The sequence below is a fragment of the Tachyglossus aculeatus genome, chromosome 10 (assembly GCF_015852505.1).
Source record: "Tachyglossus aculeatus isolate mTacAcu1 chromosome 10, mTacAcu1.pri, whole genome shotgun sequence".
Taxonomy (NCBI): domain Eukaryota; kingdom Metazoa; phylum Chordata; class Mammalia; order Monotremata; family Tachyglossidae; genus Tachyglossus; species Tachyglossus aculeatus.
The window spans coordinates 58,821,181-58,834,480 of record NC_052075.1 but is presented as its reverse complement, the minus strand read 5'-3'; the positions used below and the strand labels follow the sequence as shown (position 1 = coordinate 58,834,480).

Genomic DNA, 13,300 nt, shown 5'->3' with positions numbered 1-13,300 from the left:
TATATAATCTAATAGCAACAGTAATGAGGAAACAGGGATCCTCTGAGGAAACCTCAGACAAACCTTAGTCTGATACTGGTCCTTAACATGGGTAAATGCAAATCCATTTATCTTTTCTCCTTGTGGAGCATGCGCTCAGAGCTTGAATCCACTTCGACCCGAAGAAGAGGCTGACCAAACAAACTTGAACCGAACGCGTCTTGTCTGAGTGTAAGGTGTTCCCAAGAGGCAGGGAGGGCTTCCGGCAAGCAAAAGCGACAACCTAGATTAACCTTTAATTGGGATTGTCCTGGGGTTCGTTTTATAAAATAAGAATTCAATGTGAATTGGGGGAGGTTGTGGTGGGGATCGGGGCTGGATAAGAAACGGGGTGGGGGGAGCTGGTTAGGAAGGTAGGTCATGGGAACTGTTTAGGGCAGTGCTCTGCACACAGTAAGTGCTCAATAAATACCATAATTATTGATTGATTGATTGATTGAGAGCAGCTTTCCGACAGGGTCGGTGAGTTCTAAGATCAGCCCTTAGTCTTGGCCTCTTTCACTTTGGCTCCAGAACCTCTTAATCTTTTCCTGCCCCACCATGTGTGCCAAGCACTGGTGTAGATACAAGGTAATCAGGTATTTGTTAAGCGCTTACCATGTGCAAAGCACTGTTCTAAACGCTGGGGAGGTTACAAGCTTATCAGGTTATCCCACGTGGGGCTCACAGTCTTAATCCCCATTTTACAGATGAGGTAACTGAGGCACAGAGAAGTCAAGTGACTTGTCCAAAGTCACACAGCCAGTAAGTGGCGGAGCTGGGATTAGAACCCACGATCTCTGACTCCCAAGCCCGGGCTCTTTCCACTAAGCCACACACATCCTTCTTTGTGGGAGGGAGAGAGGGTGACCTGATTTCAGCTGGTCGACGCCGTGTCGGCTTTTGAGGCTGGAATGGGGAGAGTCCATCCTCCGTCCTTGTGCTCAGCGCGTTTTACCGCTCTCCCAGGCGCAACCCGAGGTCACAGGGAGCCAGAGCTGCTGTCCTTGGTGCTGAGAGAAGGTCCCTCTTCCTGGGAAAGGCGGAGAGGGTGGGAGGGATTGGGAGAAGCCCAGCTTCAATCTTCGCCTCCTATCCCGCTCCTTCCCCATGCCCCCGGGGCGTTAATTGCTCCCCCGTTTAGTCATCTCCCGACCACTAATCGCCCCACCCCCTGAGGTCATTTAGTTCATCCGCTTGCCTCCTGGAGACACCACCATCCCTCTCAGCCTCTCTAGAGAAGGAAACGCCCCTGCCTTCCCCAAAACATACCCGGAGGTTTCCTAGCAGTCCCTTGGTCTGGCCTCAATCCCCCCAGCTGCGAATGTCCTAGATGACCCAGGGGGTCAGATCCCCCTCCCCACAATGAGATGATTACGGTATTTGTTAAATGCTTACTATGTGTCAAGCACTGTTCTAAGAGCTGGGGTAGATACAAGGTAATCAGGTTGTCCCACGTGGGGCTCACAGTCTTAATCCCCATTTTACAGATGAGGTAACTGAGTTACAGAGAAGTGAAGTGACTTGCCCAAAGTCACACTGCTGACAAGTGGTGGGGTCGGGATTAGAATCCATGACCTCCGACTCCCAAGCCCGTGTTCTACCTACTAAGCCACAATGCTTGAGGGCCACGATCTCTTGGCCAGGTCCCCTCTGCTTCGCTCCTGGGATCCTCTTGTGCGACTGGGAAGGAGCCTGAACCCCCAGAAGAGAAGGCCCTATCCCTCAAAACCCCCGAGAATAGAGAGCCAGGAGATCACCTCCCCGCGCCCCCCTCTTGACCTCCCGGTTCGCCCTCAAGGGGGTGGCACCGGCCTCTGCTTCCTCAACATGCGGTCCAAGGCCCCTACCACCTCTTTGTTCCTGAGGGTGTAGATGGCAGGGTTGAGCATGGGGGTGACCACGGTGTAGAAGAGACTTAGCACGCGGTCGGTGGCGGCGGAGGTGGAGGCCCGCGGCCGGAGGTAGGTGACGCTGGTGGTGAGGAAGAAGAGCGAGACGGCCAGGAGGTGGGAGGAGCAGGTGGAGAAGGCCCGGCGGCGGCCCGAGGACGAGGCCAGGCGGAGGATGGCGGCGGCGATGCGGGCGTAAGAGGCGACGATTAGGGAGAAAGGGGCTAGGATGAATACCACGGTAGCTGCTAGCACGGAGGCCTCGCTGTTCTGCCGACCAGATCCGGCCAGACGCAGCACGGGCAGAATGTCACACAGGAAGTGGGGGATGGTCGGGACCCCGCGGTAAGGCAGGGAGAAGATGAGGGAGGTGTGGGTGGAGGCCGTAAGGACCCCCAGGACCCAGGAGGTCCCCACTAGGCGCAGGCAGGCCGGCCGACTGAGAAGCTGAGGGTAGTGAAGAGGACGGCAGATGGCGACGTAGCGGTCGTAGGCCATGGCGGTTAGCAGGCAGCACTCGGTGATGCCCAGGACGATGAAGAAGAACATCTGGGCTGCACAGCCGCCGAAGGAGATGGCCGGTCTGGGGGCCAGCAGGTCGACCAGCGTCTTGGGCACCACGTCCGTGGTGTAGAGGATCTCAAGAACCGACAAGTGGCGCAGCAGGAAGTACATGGGAGTGTGGAGCGCACGGTCGACCAGCGTGACGCGGATGATGACCACGTTGCCCAGCAGGGTGGCCAGGTAGGCGGCCAGCACCCCGCTGAAGAGTGGGGTTCGCAGGTCCGGGAAATCGGAGAAACTGAGAAGGAGGAACTCCGTCAGGGCCGTGCGGTTGTCGTCGGCCATGCCCGTGGGGCAGGCTGGGATCTGGGGGCCTGGCGGGAGCGGGGAGGGAGAGAAGAGGGTCGTGGGACACGGCCCCTTCGGGCATCCCATTGCCTCCCCCGGCCCCGGGGTGCCCTTAGATCCCGGGTTCTTTGGCAGTCACTCCTGCGGATGGCCGGACAACGGCCTAGGCCTCTTCCTGGAGCTCCCTGTCATAGGGAAGAGAGGCCCTCTGACATGGAAGAGAGATTCCCTCTGACAGGGGGAGAGACACTCTCTGACAGAGGGAGAGGCTTTCTGACCGCCCGGAAAGAGGCTCTGTGACAGCAGGGAGAGATTCTCCGATGGAGGAGAGACTCTAAAACCTTGGGGAGAGACTATTTGACCTGGAGGAGATACTCAAACCCTATCTTCCCCCTGACTTTCCCAACACTGTAGACAACATCACTATCCTCCTTATCTCATAAGCCCGTAACCGTGTCACTACTCTAGACTCATCTTTTTCATTCAACCCTCATATTCAATCTGTCACAAAATCCTGTCATTCTACCGTCTTATCATTTCTAAAGTCCGCCCTTATCTCTCTATCCAAACTGCCACCATGCAGATCCAAGCATCTAAACATCCTGCTTCAACTACTACATCAGCCTCTTGGCTAACCTCCTTGCCTCCTGTCTCTACCCAATCTTGTGGAAAGAGCACGGGCTTGGGAACCAGAGGTCACGGGTTCTAATCCCGGCCCTGCCACTTGCCAGCTGTGTGACTTTGGGCAAGTCACTTAACTTCTCTGTGCCTGTTATCTCATCTGTAAAATGGGGATTAAGACTGTGAGCCCCACGTGGGACAACCTGATCACCTTGTATCCCCCCTGAACAGTGCTTCTCACATAGTAAGCGCTTAACAAATGTCATGATTATTATTATTATTTAACTCTGCTGCCCGGATCCTTCTTCAAAAAGAGTTCCATCCGTATCTTGCCACTCCTCATAAACCTTAACTTGCTGCTCATCCATCTCCATATCATACAAAAATCCTTGCCATCAGTTTGAAGGCACTCAGCTCTCTCCCTCCTACCTTACCTCGCGGATCTACTACAAACCAGACCACATACCTAGCTCCTCTAACTCCAGCCTACTCATTGTACTTCAATCTCTTCTATCTTTCAGTCGACCCCTTGCCCACGTCCTCCCTCTGGCATGGAACGACTTCCCCCTTCATATCCGATGGACCACCGCCCTGCCCACCTTCAAAACCCTCCTACAATTAAATCTCCTCCAAAAGGCTTTCTCTGACTAAGCCCTCATTTTTTGCTATTCACTCCACTCCCATCTTCTGTGTCGCCTTTGCATTTAATAATAATAAATATTATTATTATGGCATTTGTTAAACGCTTACTATGTGCCAGGCACTGTTCTAAGCGCTGGGGTAGATACAAGGTAGTCAGGGGCTCACAGTCAGTAACTGAGGCCCAGAGAAGTCAAGTGGTTTGCCCAAGGTCACATAGCAGACAAGTGGCAGAGCCGGGATTAGAACAATGACCTTTCTGACTCCTAGGAGGGTGCTCTATCCACTACACCATATTGGTTGGATTTGTACTGCTGAAACACTTGATAATCACCCACATAACACTTACATGTCTTTATTGCCTCTCATTCTCCCTATACGAAATTTATTTTATTGTCTGTTTCCCTCTCTAGACTGCAAGATCCTTGTGGGCAGGGATTGTGTCTACCAATTCTATTGTATTGCATTCTCCAAGTGCTTACTACAGTGCTCTGAACTCAACAAATACCACTGATTGATTTGATTGAATTATGGATGCTCCCTGACTTGACAGAAAGACTCTGAACTGGGGAAGTTGCTTCCTCTGATCTGGGGGACATATTCCCTGAAATGTCCAAGAGACTTTCTGACCTGGGGAGGAAACTTCTTATGACACAATGGAGATACTTCCTGACATGGCAGAGAGACTTTATGACTTGGGGGAGAGATTCTTTAACCTGGGGGAGAGACTCAGGGAGTCACAAGAGGGGCGGGGCGCCAGTAGGTCCCAGCCTCCTCTTGCAACCCCAGAACTCTGGGTCACGTTACTGGAATATCAAACAGTGACCCATCAGCAGTGCACATGCACGTATATCCATAGGCACACCCGCCCACAAACTCTTTCTCACATACACCCACGCCACTCCCCCACAAACTCTCTCACATACGCCCCCTCCACATATACTCTCCCACTCCCATACCCCCACTTTCTCACAAAGTGACTCCCATAAATGTACATCCTCTCTCTCTCCCTCCCACTCCCATACAAGCACACACGCACACATTCTCGATTTCACTCACCCATTTCCCCCTCAAGTACACTCACCCACGTCCCCACTATCTTGCTGTTCACTTTCATGACCGCCGCATCCCTTGCCAAAAGGCCCAGAGGGATGATGTCTCCTCTCATTTCACAGATAAGAAAACCAAGACTTCTGAGATGGGAACTATTGTTGGCAAACCCCACTGCCCTGTCGAAACTGGTACTCCCCAAGACCCTCCCTCCCGCAACCAGGGATCACTCGGGGCCCTTGCTCTTTGCTCACCTGCGGACAAGGTCTGGGCCTCCCTCAGGTGATGAGAATAGAGGGCAACAGGGCGTCAGGACCAGGCAGAGACACTGAAGTTACTCAGTCAGATGCTTCTTCCTCCAGCCGATAACGAGCTCTCCCAGGCCCCTCCCTCATTTATACCTCTGCTAGCCCCAGGGTCCCCCTCCAGGGGAAGCAGGGAGGAGGCGACGGGAAGATACTTTCCCAACCTGTTCTTGCGTCTCCTAGGCAACGCCGAGCCTAGGGCTGTTCCAAGGATCTTATTGGGGGTAGGGTGGAGGCAGGGGAGAGCCAGGGACTGAAGACCAGAGGTCTTATATAGTCAGAAAACTTGCTGAACTACTAGCCGGTCATTCCCCTGCCCCCCTGCTCCTCGGTCCTGGTCTCTGCTGCTGCTGCTACTGCTTTTGCCCCGTGAGCCCCGTCCATTTTTTTAATGGTATTTAATAATTATGGTCCTTGTTAAGCTCTTACTATGTGCCAAGGACTGTTCTAAGCTCTGGGGTAGATACAAGTTAATCAGATTAGACACAGTCCCTGTCCCCCATGGGGCTTACATACTTATCTCCATTTAACAGATGAGGTAACTGAGGCACAGAGAAATTAAGTGACTTGTCCAAGGTCACACAGCAGACATGTGGCGGTTCTGGGATTAGAACCCAGGTCTTTCTGACTCCCAGGACGCTGCTGTATCAATCAATCAATCAATCAATCATATTTATTGAGCGCTTACTGTGTGCAGAGCACTGTACTAAGCGCTTGGGAAGTACAAGTTGGCAACATATAGAGATGGTCCCTACCCAACAGTGGGCTCACAGTCTATAAAGGGGAGACAGAGAACAAAACCAAACATATTAACAAAATAAAATAAATAGAATAGATATGTACAAGTAAAATAAATAAATAGAGTAATAAATATGTACAATCATATATACATATATATAGGTGCTGTGGGGAAGGGAAGGAGGCAAGACGAGGGAGATGGAGGGGGTACGAGGGGGAGAGGAATGAGGGGGCTCAGTCTGGGAAGGCCTCCTATCTACTAAGGTATCTACTAAGCCATGCTGTGTGTCAGGCACTGTACTGAACGCTGGGGTAGATACAAGCTAATCAGGTTGGACACAATCCACGTCCCACATTGGGCTCACAGTCTTTATCCCCATTTTACAGATGAGGTAACTGAGGCACAGAGAAGTTAAGTGACTTGCCCAAGTCACAAGTGGCAGAGCCAGGATTAGAATCCATGTCCTTCGGACTTTCAGGCACGCGCTGTACCCAGTAGACTACGCTGCTTATTCCTGAGCCCTATCTCCCGTTGCAGGGCCAGGGAGAGGTGGAATCTGGCTCTACCAAGATCTGGCTCTAGACTTTGTACTCTACCAAGCGCTTAGTAAGCTCTCAATAAATATGACTGACTGACTGACTGACAGTTGTTGGTTCGAATCTCAGAGGAAGGCTAGGGTAGGACTCATCTTGCTAAGGGGATTCCTTGAGTGACTTCTTGGCCCGTTTTGTTTCAGATGTGGAGGGGAAGGGGAGTAAGAGAGAGAGAGAGGAGAGAGAGAGAGAGAGAGAGAGAGAGAGAGAGAGAGAGAGAGAGAGAGAGAGAGAGAGAGAGAGAGAGTGTGTGTGTGGTCACCCAACGAAGGGAACCTCCTCTATTCCTGCCGGCTGAATCCAGAAAGGCTTTCTGGAAGAGGTGGCTTGAAGGGAAGAGCACAGAAGCAGCGTGACTGGGCCAGAGGGGGAAGATTAAACGTCCAGGGTCCGAGTGGTTGGCCAGAGGTGTGAGGGGCAGAGGAGGAAGGAGGAGGCTGGGGAAGTTCATGCAGGTGGAAGGGAAGGGAGCAGGAGATAGTTGGATTTTCTCCCTTTATTCACCCTTCCCTCAGCTCCACAGCACTTATGTTCATATCCCTAATTTATTTATTTACATTAATGTTTGTCTCCCCGCCTAAGCATGAACCTCGTTCTGGAGGGACTTTGCCAACCAGTTGCGTTATATTGTACTCGCCCAAGCGGTTAATACAATGCTCTGCATACAGTAAGAGCTCAATAAATACTATTGACTGACTGATTAGTTGAAGGGTGGAAGCTAAAATCTAAAGAGTTACTTCCTGCAGCTTTTTCTTTATAATAATAATAAATTTGTGATATTTGTTTAGCGCTATGTGCCAAGCACTGTTCTAAGCGCTGGGGTGGATACAGAGTAATCAGGTTGTCCCACGTGGGACTCACACCTTTAACCCCCATTTTACAAATGAGGGAACTGAAGCACAGAGAAGTGAAGTGACTTTCCCGAGGTCACACAGCAGGCAAGTGGTAGAGGCGGGAGACCGCCCCATCCCAACCTGTCTTCTCTCATTTCCTGGAGAAAAACTCAATCCGGTGCACCAGGTCCCTGAGGACCTGCTTGACCTGATTATTTCTCAGGGTGTAGATGAAGGGGTTCAGCATGGGGGCCACGGACGTGTTGAGCACCGCCACCCCCTTGTTGAAGGTGACCCCTGCCTTGGGAGATGGGTTGATGTACATAAAGATGCAGCTGCCATAGGAGATGGAAACCACGACCATGTGGGAGGAGCAGGTGGAAAAGGCCTTTCTCCTCTGCTGGGCGGAAGGCAGTCTCAGGATGGCGCGGAAGATAGCCGTGTAGGACGCGGTCACTAGTGCCAGGGTGACTAGGAGCATCATCAAGGCCAAGAGGAAAAACATCCGTTCCAGGAATTTCGTGTCAGAGCAGGAGAGCTGCAGGAGGGGCCCGTAGTCGCAACCGAAATGGTCAATGATGTTAGGCCCACAGAAGTCGAGCCGGCTGATCAGCATGGTCATGGGAAAGGTGCCCAGGAAACTGACCAACCAGGAGCAGAGGACCAGAAGAGTGCGGACGCCCCGGCTCATGACGGTCGTATAGTGTAGGGGCTGGCAGATGGCGACGTAGCGGTCGTAGGACATGGCGGTCAGGAGGAAAAACTCCGTCGCCCCCAGCAGGATGACGAAGAAGAACTGAGTCATACAGCCCGCGAAGCTGACGGTCCTGTCACCTGTGGCGATGACGGCCAGGAATCTGGGAATGCAGGCGGACGTGAAGGAGAGCTCCAGGAAGGAGAAACTGCGCAGGAAGAAGTACATGGGGGTGTGAAGGCGGGAGTCCAGCAAGGTGAGGGTGAAGATGGTCAGGTTCCCGGTGATGCTCAGAGCATAGGTGATAAACAGAAAGAAGAAAGTCAGCGCCTGCCACTTAGGGGCCTCCGTCAGCCCCAGGAGGATGAACTCAGTCACTCTGGTCTGGTTTCCCATCAGGATGTCTACCTGATCTGAGGAGAAAGGAGAGAAATGAATGTGAAGAGGAAAAAACTGGGAGCGGGGTAGGGATCAAGAAGGAGGAAGAGAAGAAGGATAGAGTGGGGAACCTGGGAGGGAGGAGGGGAGGGAAAAGCTTAACAAATACCACAATTATTATTATTAATTACTAGGTCCTGTGTAAAAAGAGAGAGAGAGAGAGAGTGTGTGAGAGAGAGAGAGAGAGAGAGAGAGAGGTGTCCTGAAGTGCCTCTCTTTACCGACCCAGAGTGAGAGGTGTTTACTGTTGTACCAAGTACAGCCTGAGCTCTGAAGCTTGGGTGAAGAGTCCTCAGAAGTGGAACCAAACACCCAAGGTAGCAGAGGTCCTACTTCCTGGGGAGATGATAATATGATTGTGGGATATGTAAAGCGCTTACTATGTGCCAAACACTGTACTAAGCACTGGTGTGTATACAAAATAATCAGGTCGGACCCAGTCCCTGCCCTTCCCGGGGCTCCCAGTCTAAAAATGGGAGGGAGTAGAGGCATTGAATCCCCATTTTACAGATGAGGAAACTTAGGCACAGAGAAGTGAAGTAACTTGCCGAAGATTACACAGCTGAGAAATGGCAGAACTGGGATTTGAACCAGGTCTCCCGACTCTCAAGCCCAGGTTCTTTCCCTAGGTCATGTTGTTTCTCTTCAGCGTTCACAGCCCAGGCTCTTGGCACATTCTCCTCTGGCTCGATTCCAGGGGCCCTCAGGAATGTCTTCTCAACAGAAGGTGGCCATAGTCAAGAATGAGTCCTCCACTGGCCTTAAGGCAGTCCATCGGTTCTCTCTCCTCCTATCTACAATAATTGAAAATAATAATTATGGTATTTGTTAGGCATTTACTATATGTTGGACACTGTGCTAAGTGCTGTAACTATCCCCTCTCTTTTCCCTTTACACGCCAGCCCACATGCTTCACTGCACTCAAACCTGCCTACTCAATGGGCATTGGTCTCATCTCTTCTGCTGCTGACCTCTTGCCTGGAACTCCTTTCCTCTTCACACCCTGCAGATCATTAGTAATAATAATAAAACAATAATAATAATAATATTTGGTATTTTTTGAGTACTTACTATATGCCAGGAACTGTACTAAGCACTGGGTTAGAAACAAGGTAATTGAGTTGTACACAGCCCCTATCTTACAGGGGGCTCACAGTCTTAATCCCCATTTTACAGATGAGGTAACCGAGGCACAGAGAGGTTAGGTGACTTGCCCAATGTCACACAGCAGACGAGTGGTGGATCCGGAATTAGAAGCCAGTGCTCTATCCACTAGGCCATGCTGCTTCACACTGCTTCACCTACCTCTCCTCATCTTCAAAGCCCATCTGAAGTCACATCTCCTCTAAGAAGATTTCCCAGATTCATCTTTCATCTCTCCATCCCAATTCCACACTACTGCCTCTTCAGTACACCCACAACCTCTAAGTACTTAAAGACATATTTCACCCGTAATACTTACATAGAGATCACTAAACTCCATCGCTACCTCTTGTCTGTAAATTGTCTCAGTTTCTGCCTCCCCAGCCAGACTATAAGCACCTCAAGTGCAGAAATCATGTCTACTAACTCTGTGGTACTCTCCCTAGCATTAGTACAGTGCTCTGCACACAGTAAGTGCTCATTAAGTGCCATTAGTTGATTGATTCACTAGAGTGTAAACAACCTGAGGGCGGAGTTTATGCCTACTTCTGTTGTATTCTCCCAAACACTTGATCCTATGCTTTGAGTCTAGTAGGGGCTCAATCCATACTGTTGTTGGATCGATTGATAGATTGATTGATTGGTGTAATGGAATACTTGTCAATAATAATTATGGTATTTGTTAAGCACTTACTAATTGCCAAGCACTGTTCTAAGCTCTAGGATAGATACAAGGTAATCAGGTTGTCCCAAATGGGGCCCCCAGTCTTAATCTCCATTTTACAGATGAGGTAACTGAGGCACAGAGGAGTTAAGTGACTTGCCCAAGATCACATAGCTGACAAGTGGCAGAGCCGGGATTAAAACCCACGACCTCTTAACTCCAAGCCTCGGCTCTTTCCACTGAGCCACGCTGCTTCCCAGGACATGGTAAGCCTTAGAGGAAAAATGAAGTTTCCCTGAGCTGGGCTGTGCTCACTCAAAGATCTAGTCGAAGTGCAGAAAGGAGCATCATAGGGCTGGGTCGGCTTCAACCAGGGCTCTGATTGTCCCCTCTTAGCCAACAGGGCTACCCACCGTTCATGCGCCCATCATTCTTCATCCTCACTGTCCCGACTGATATCTTCATCTGTCATCCTCACGTTCATCCCCACTATCATCTCCCTCCTTATTCTCATTATCCCCAACCTTATCCTCAACATCCTCACCTTGCCATCAGAAGTGCCATGGCCTAGTGGATGGAGCACGGACTTGGGAGTCAAGAGATACTGGGTTCTAATCCCATCTCCGCCACTTGTCTGCTGTGTGTCCTAGGGCAAATCACTTCTCTTCTCTCTGCCTCAGTTACCTCATTTATAAAATGGAGATTAAGGACTGTGAGCCCCATCTAGGAAAGGGACTGTGTCCAGCTCAATTTGCTTGTATTCACTCCAGTGCTCAGTATAGTGCCTTGCACATAGTAAGTGCTTAACAAATACCATAATTTCTTTTCACCTCCCAACGCATCTCGATCATCCCTACCCTCATTCCCATCATCCCCATCATCACCTCCCTCCCATCCCCATCATCCTTACAATAATCCCTACCCATCATCTCAATCACCTCCATTGTTCATCACCCATTATCTATCCTCGTCATCGCATTATCCTTACCATCTTCTCCATCATCATTCAGTAACCTCACCATCAGCCTCGTTATCCTCCCCCTCATCCCCACTATTCCCACTCCATCCCCTCCTCACTCTCATCTCACCAGCACCTGCTCATGATCACCATTTCTTGGGCTCTGTGATCCAGGTATTACATCCAGTTTGCGGGGTCAGCCCTGGACCTCTTCTCTAGTGAAGGCTCCACGGATCTGCCTGAGGGCCAGGAGCTATTTCAATTCCTGTTGTCCATTTCCTGGTACTCCGGGAAAAGGCAAGTCTCCTAACCTTCCTTCTTTTTCTCTCAGCTCCTCCTCCTAGGGGGAGATTCACCCCAAGATCCTGACCGGATCTTGAGTAGTGGGGTGGGACTCTGGTTGGATCACGGGTGGTCGGGAGTGGTGACTAAGGGAAGCCATTCTGGCCATCCTGAGTGCCCTGGTTGCTATTACAAGCTGAGGAGCCAGAAGCCAGACCCCAGCTCTCTTTCCCCAAACGGGTCCAGAGCCGGCCCCTTCCTAACACTAGGTCTGGACCCGAGGCTCTGAGCAAGCTTGCCTGCCTATATCCAGACGCACATTTTTGGGAGAGAAGAAATTGTCCCCCAGGTGGCTCTGGGCTCTCTGGAGAGGCGATGCAGGCAGATCCTCCCCTAGGTCAGAGCGGGATTCTCTCTCTTGATCTCTATGGAAACTCAGGGAGCAATGGACCACACTGGGAGCCCAGGGAACTGGTCTCTGCAGGCGGCAGCTGGTGCCTCTCTAACGCAGACGGCTTTGGTAGGAACTTTGGGGCCGTCCCCAGAGAGAAGGCACAGACTAATGCAGCATTGCTGGAAGGCCCAAAGACGCCAAACAGGGCAAGAGCCAATCCTGGCTCCAAAATAGAGCGATGTCAATCCCTACTGCTCCCCACCCCTATCCTGGGGAGTCCATCTGGGAAAGCGACTGGTCTTGGGGCAAGCCTCTGACCCTGAGGCAGGAGGGTTGAGCTTGGTTAGACCTCTCCCACATCTCCCATCTCTCTGGCCCTACCTGCCTCCAGCTAACACCTCCAGCTAGCGTACCTGCCTCTTTCCATCTATCCCACTCAACTCTTTCACTCCAAATGCACCACCCATTTTTTCCAAATGTGAAAGCATATTCAGGTCAGCATTAGTAGGAATAGTGGCAGTAGTAGTAATAGTATTTATTTGGCACCTACAGTAATGCTTTCTACTAAGCACTTGGGGAGGTACATTAACAGCACAAGAACATGTCCACAAGAGGCTTACACTCTAAAAGGGACGGCAGGCAACAGAAAAAATACCTGATGTTATCTTTAATCCACCTCAATCAATCAATCAACAGTACTGTTTGAGCTCCTATTGCTTGTAAAATACTGTACTGAGAGCTTTGGAGAGTACAGCCATACCCTCCCTCTCTCCATCACAGATGAGCACGAGCACGAGCCCGAGGGCCAGGGGATATGGGAAATGAGGATGAATAAGACATGGAGTGGGAGGGAGGGGGAGAAGAAAGAAAAGAAGAATGGAACTGGAGTAGATTTGCCTAAAATATCTTCTGTTTTTCTCCCAGCACCTAGGACCAAGCTCTTGGCATCCAGTAAGTGCTCAAAATGCAGATTGTGATAAAAAGATTGAAAGGTAATTATTATGACAAATTTATTAAATGCAGACTGAATGCTAAGCACTGGGCTAAATGCTGAGGTAATCATGTCCAACACAGTTCCTGCCCTAACACAGGGCTCACAGTGAAAGAGGTAGAAAGAACAGGGATATGATTCATTTTACATATGAGGAAAGTGAAGTCCAGAGAGGTCAAGTGATGGACCTAAGA

General features: G+C 50.7%; 2 protein-coding genes across 2 annotated transcripts; both read right to left on the bottom strand.

Annotated features, from left to right (window-relative positions):
* Positions 1-1,000: 1,000 nt before the first annotated feature.
* Positions 1,001-2,759, bottom strand: LOC119932941 (olfactory receptor 10P1). The gene is made up of 3 exons (XM_038752065.1): positions 1,830-2,759; positions 1,627-1,713; positions 1,001-1,051 (listed from the first exon to the last, which is right to left on the bottom strand). Exons 1-3 carry the CDS (start codon positions 2,757-2,759, stop codon positions 1,001-1,003), a joined length of 1,068 nt encoding a protein of 355 aa, XP_038607993.1.
* A 4,934-nt stretch (positions 2,760-7,693) lies between these two features.
* LOC119933608 (olfactory receptor 6C4-like) lies at positions 7,694-8,632 on the bottom strand. The gene has a single exon (XM_038753159.1). The coding sequence runs from the start codon at positions 8,630-8,632 to the stop codon at positions 7,694-7,696; it is 939 nt and encodes a 312-aa protein (XP_038609087.1).
* Between the last annotated feature and the right edge of the window lie 4,668 nt (positions 8,633-13,300).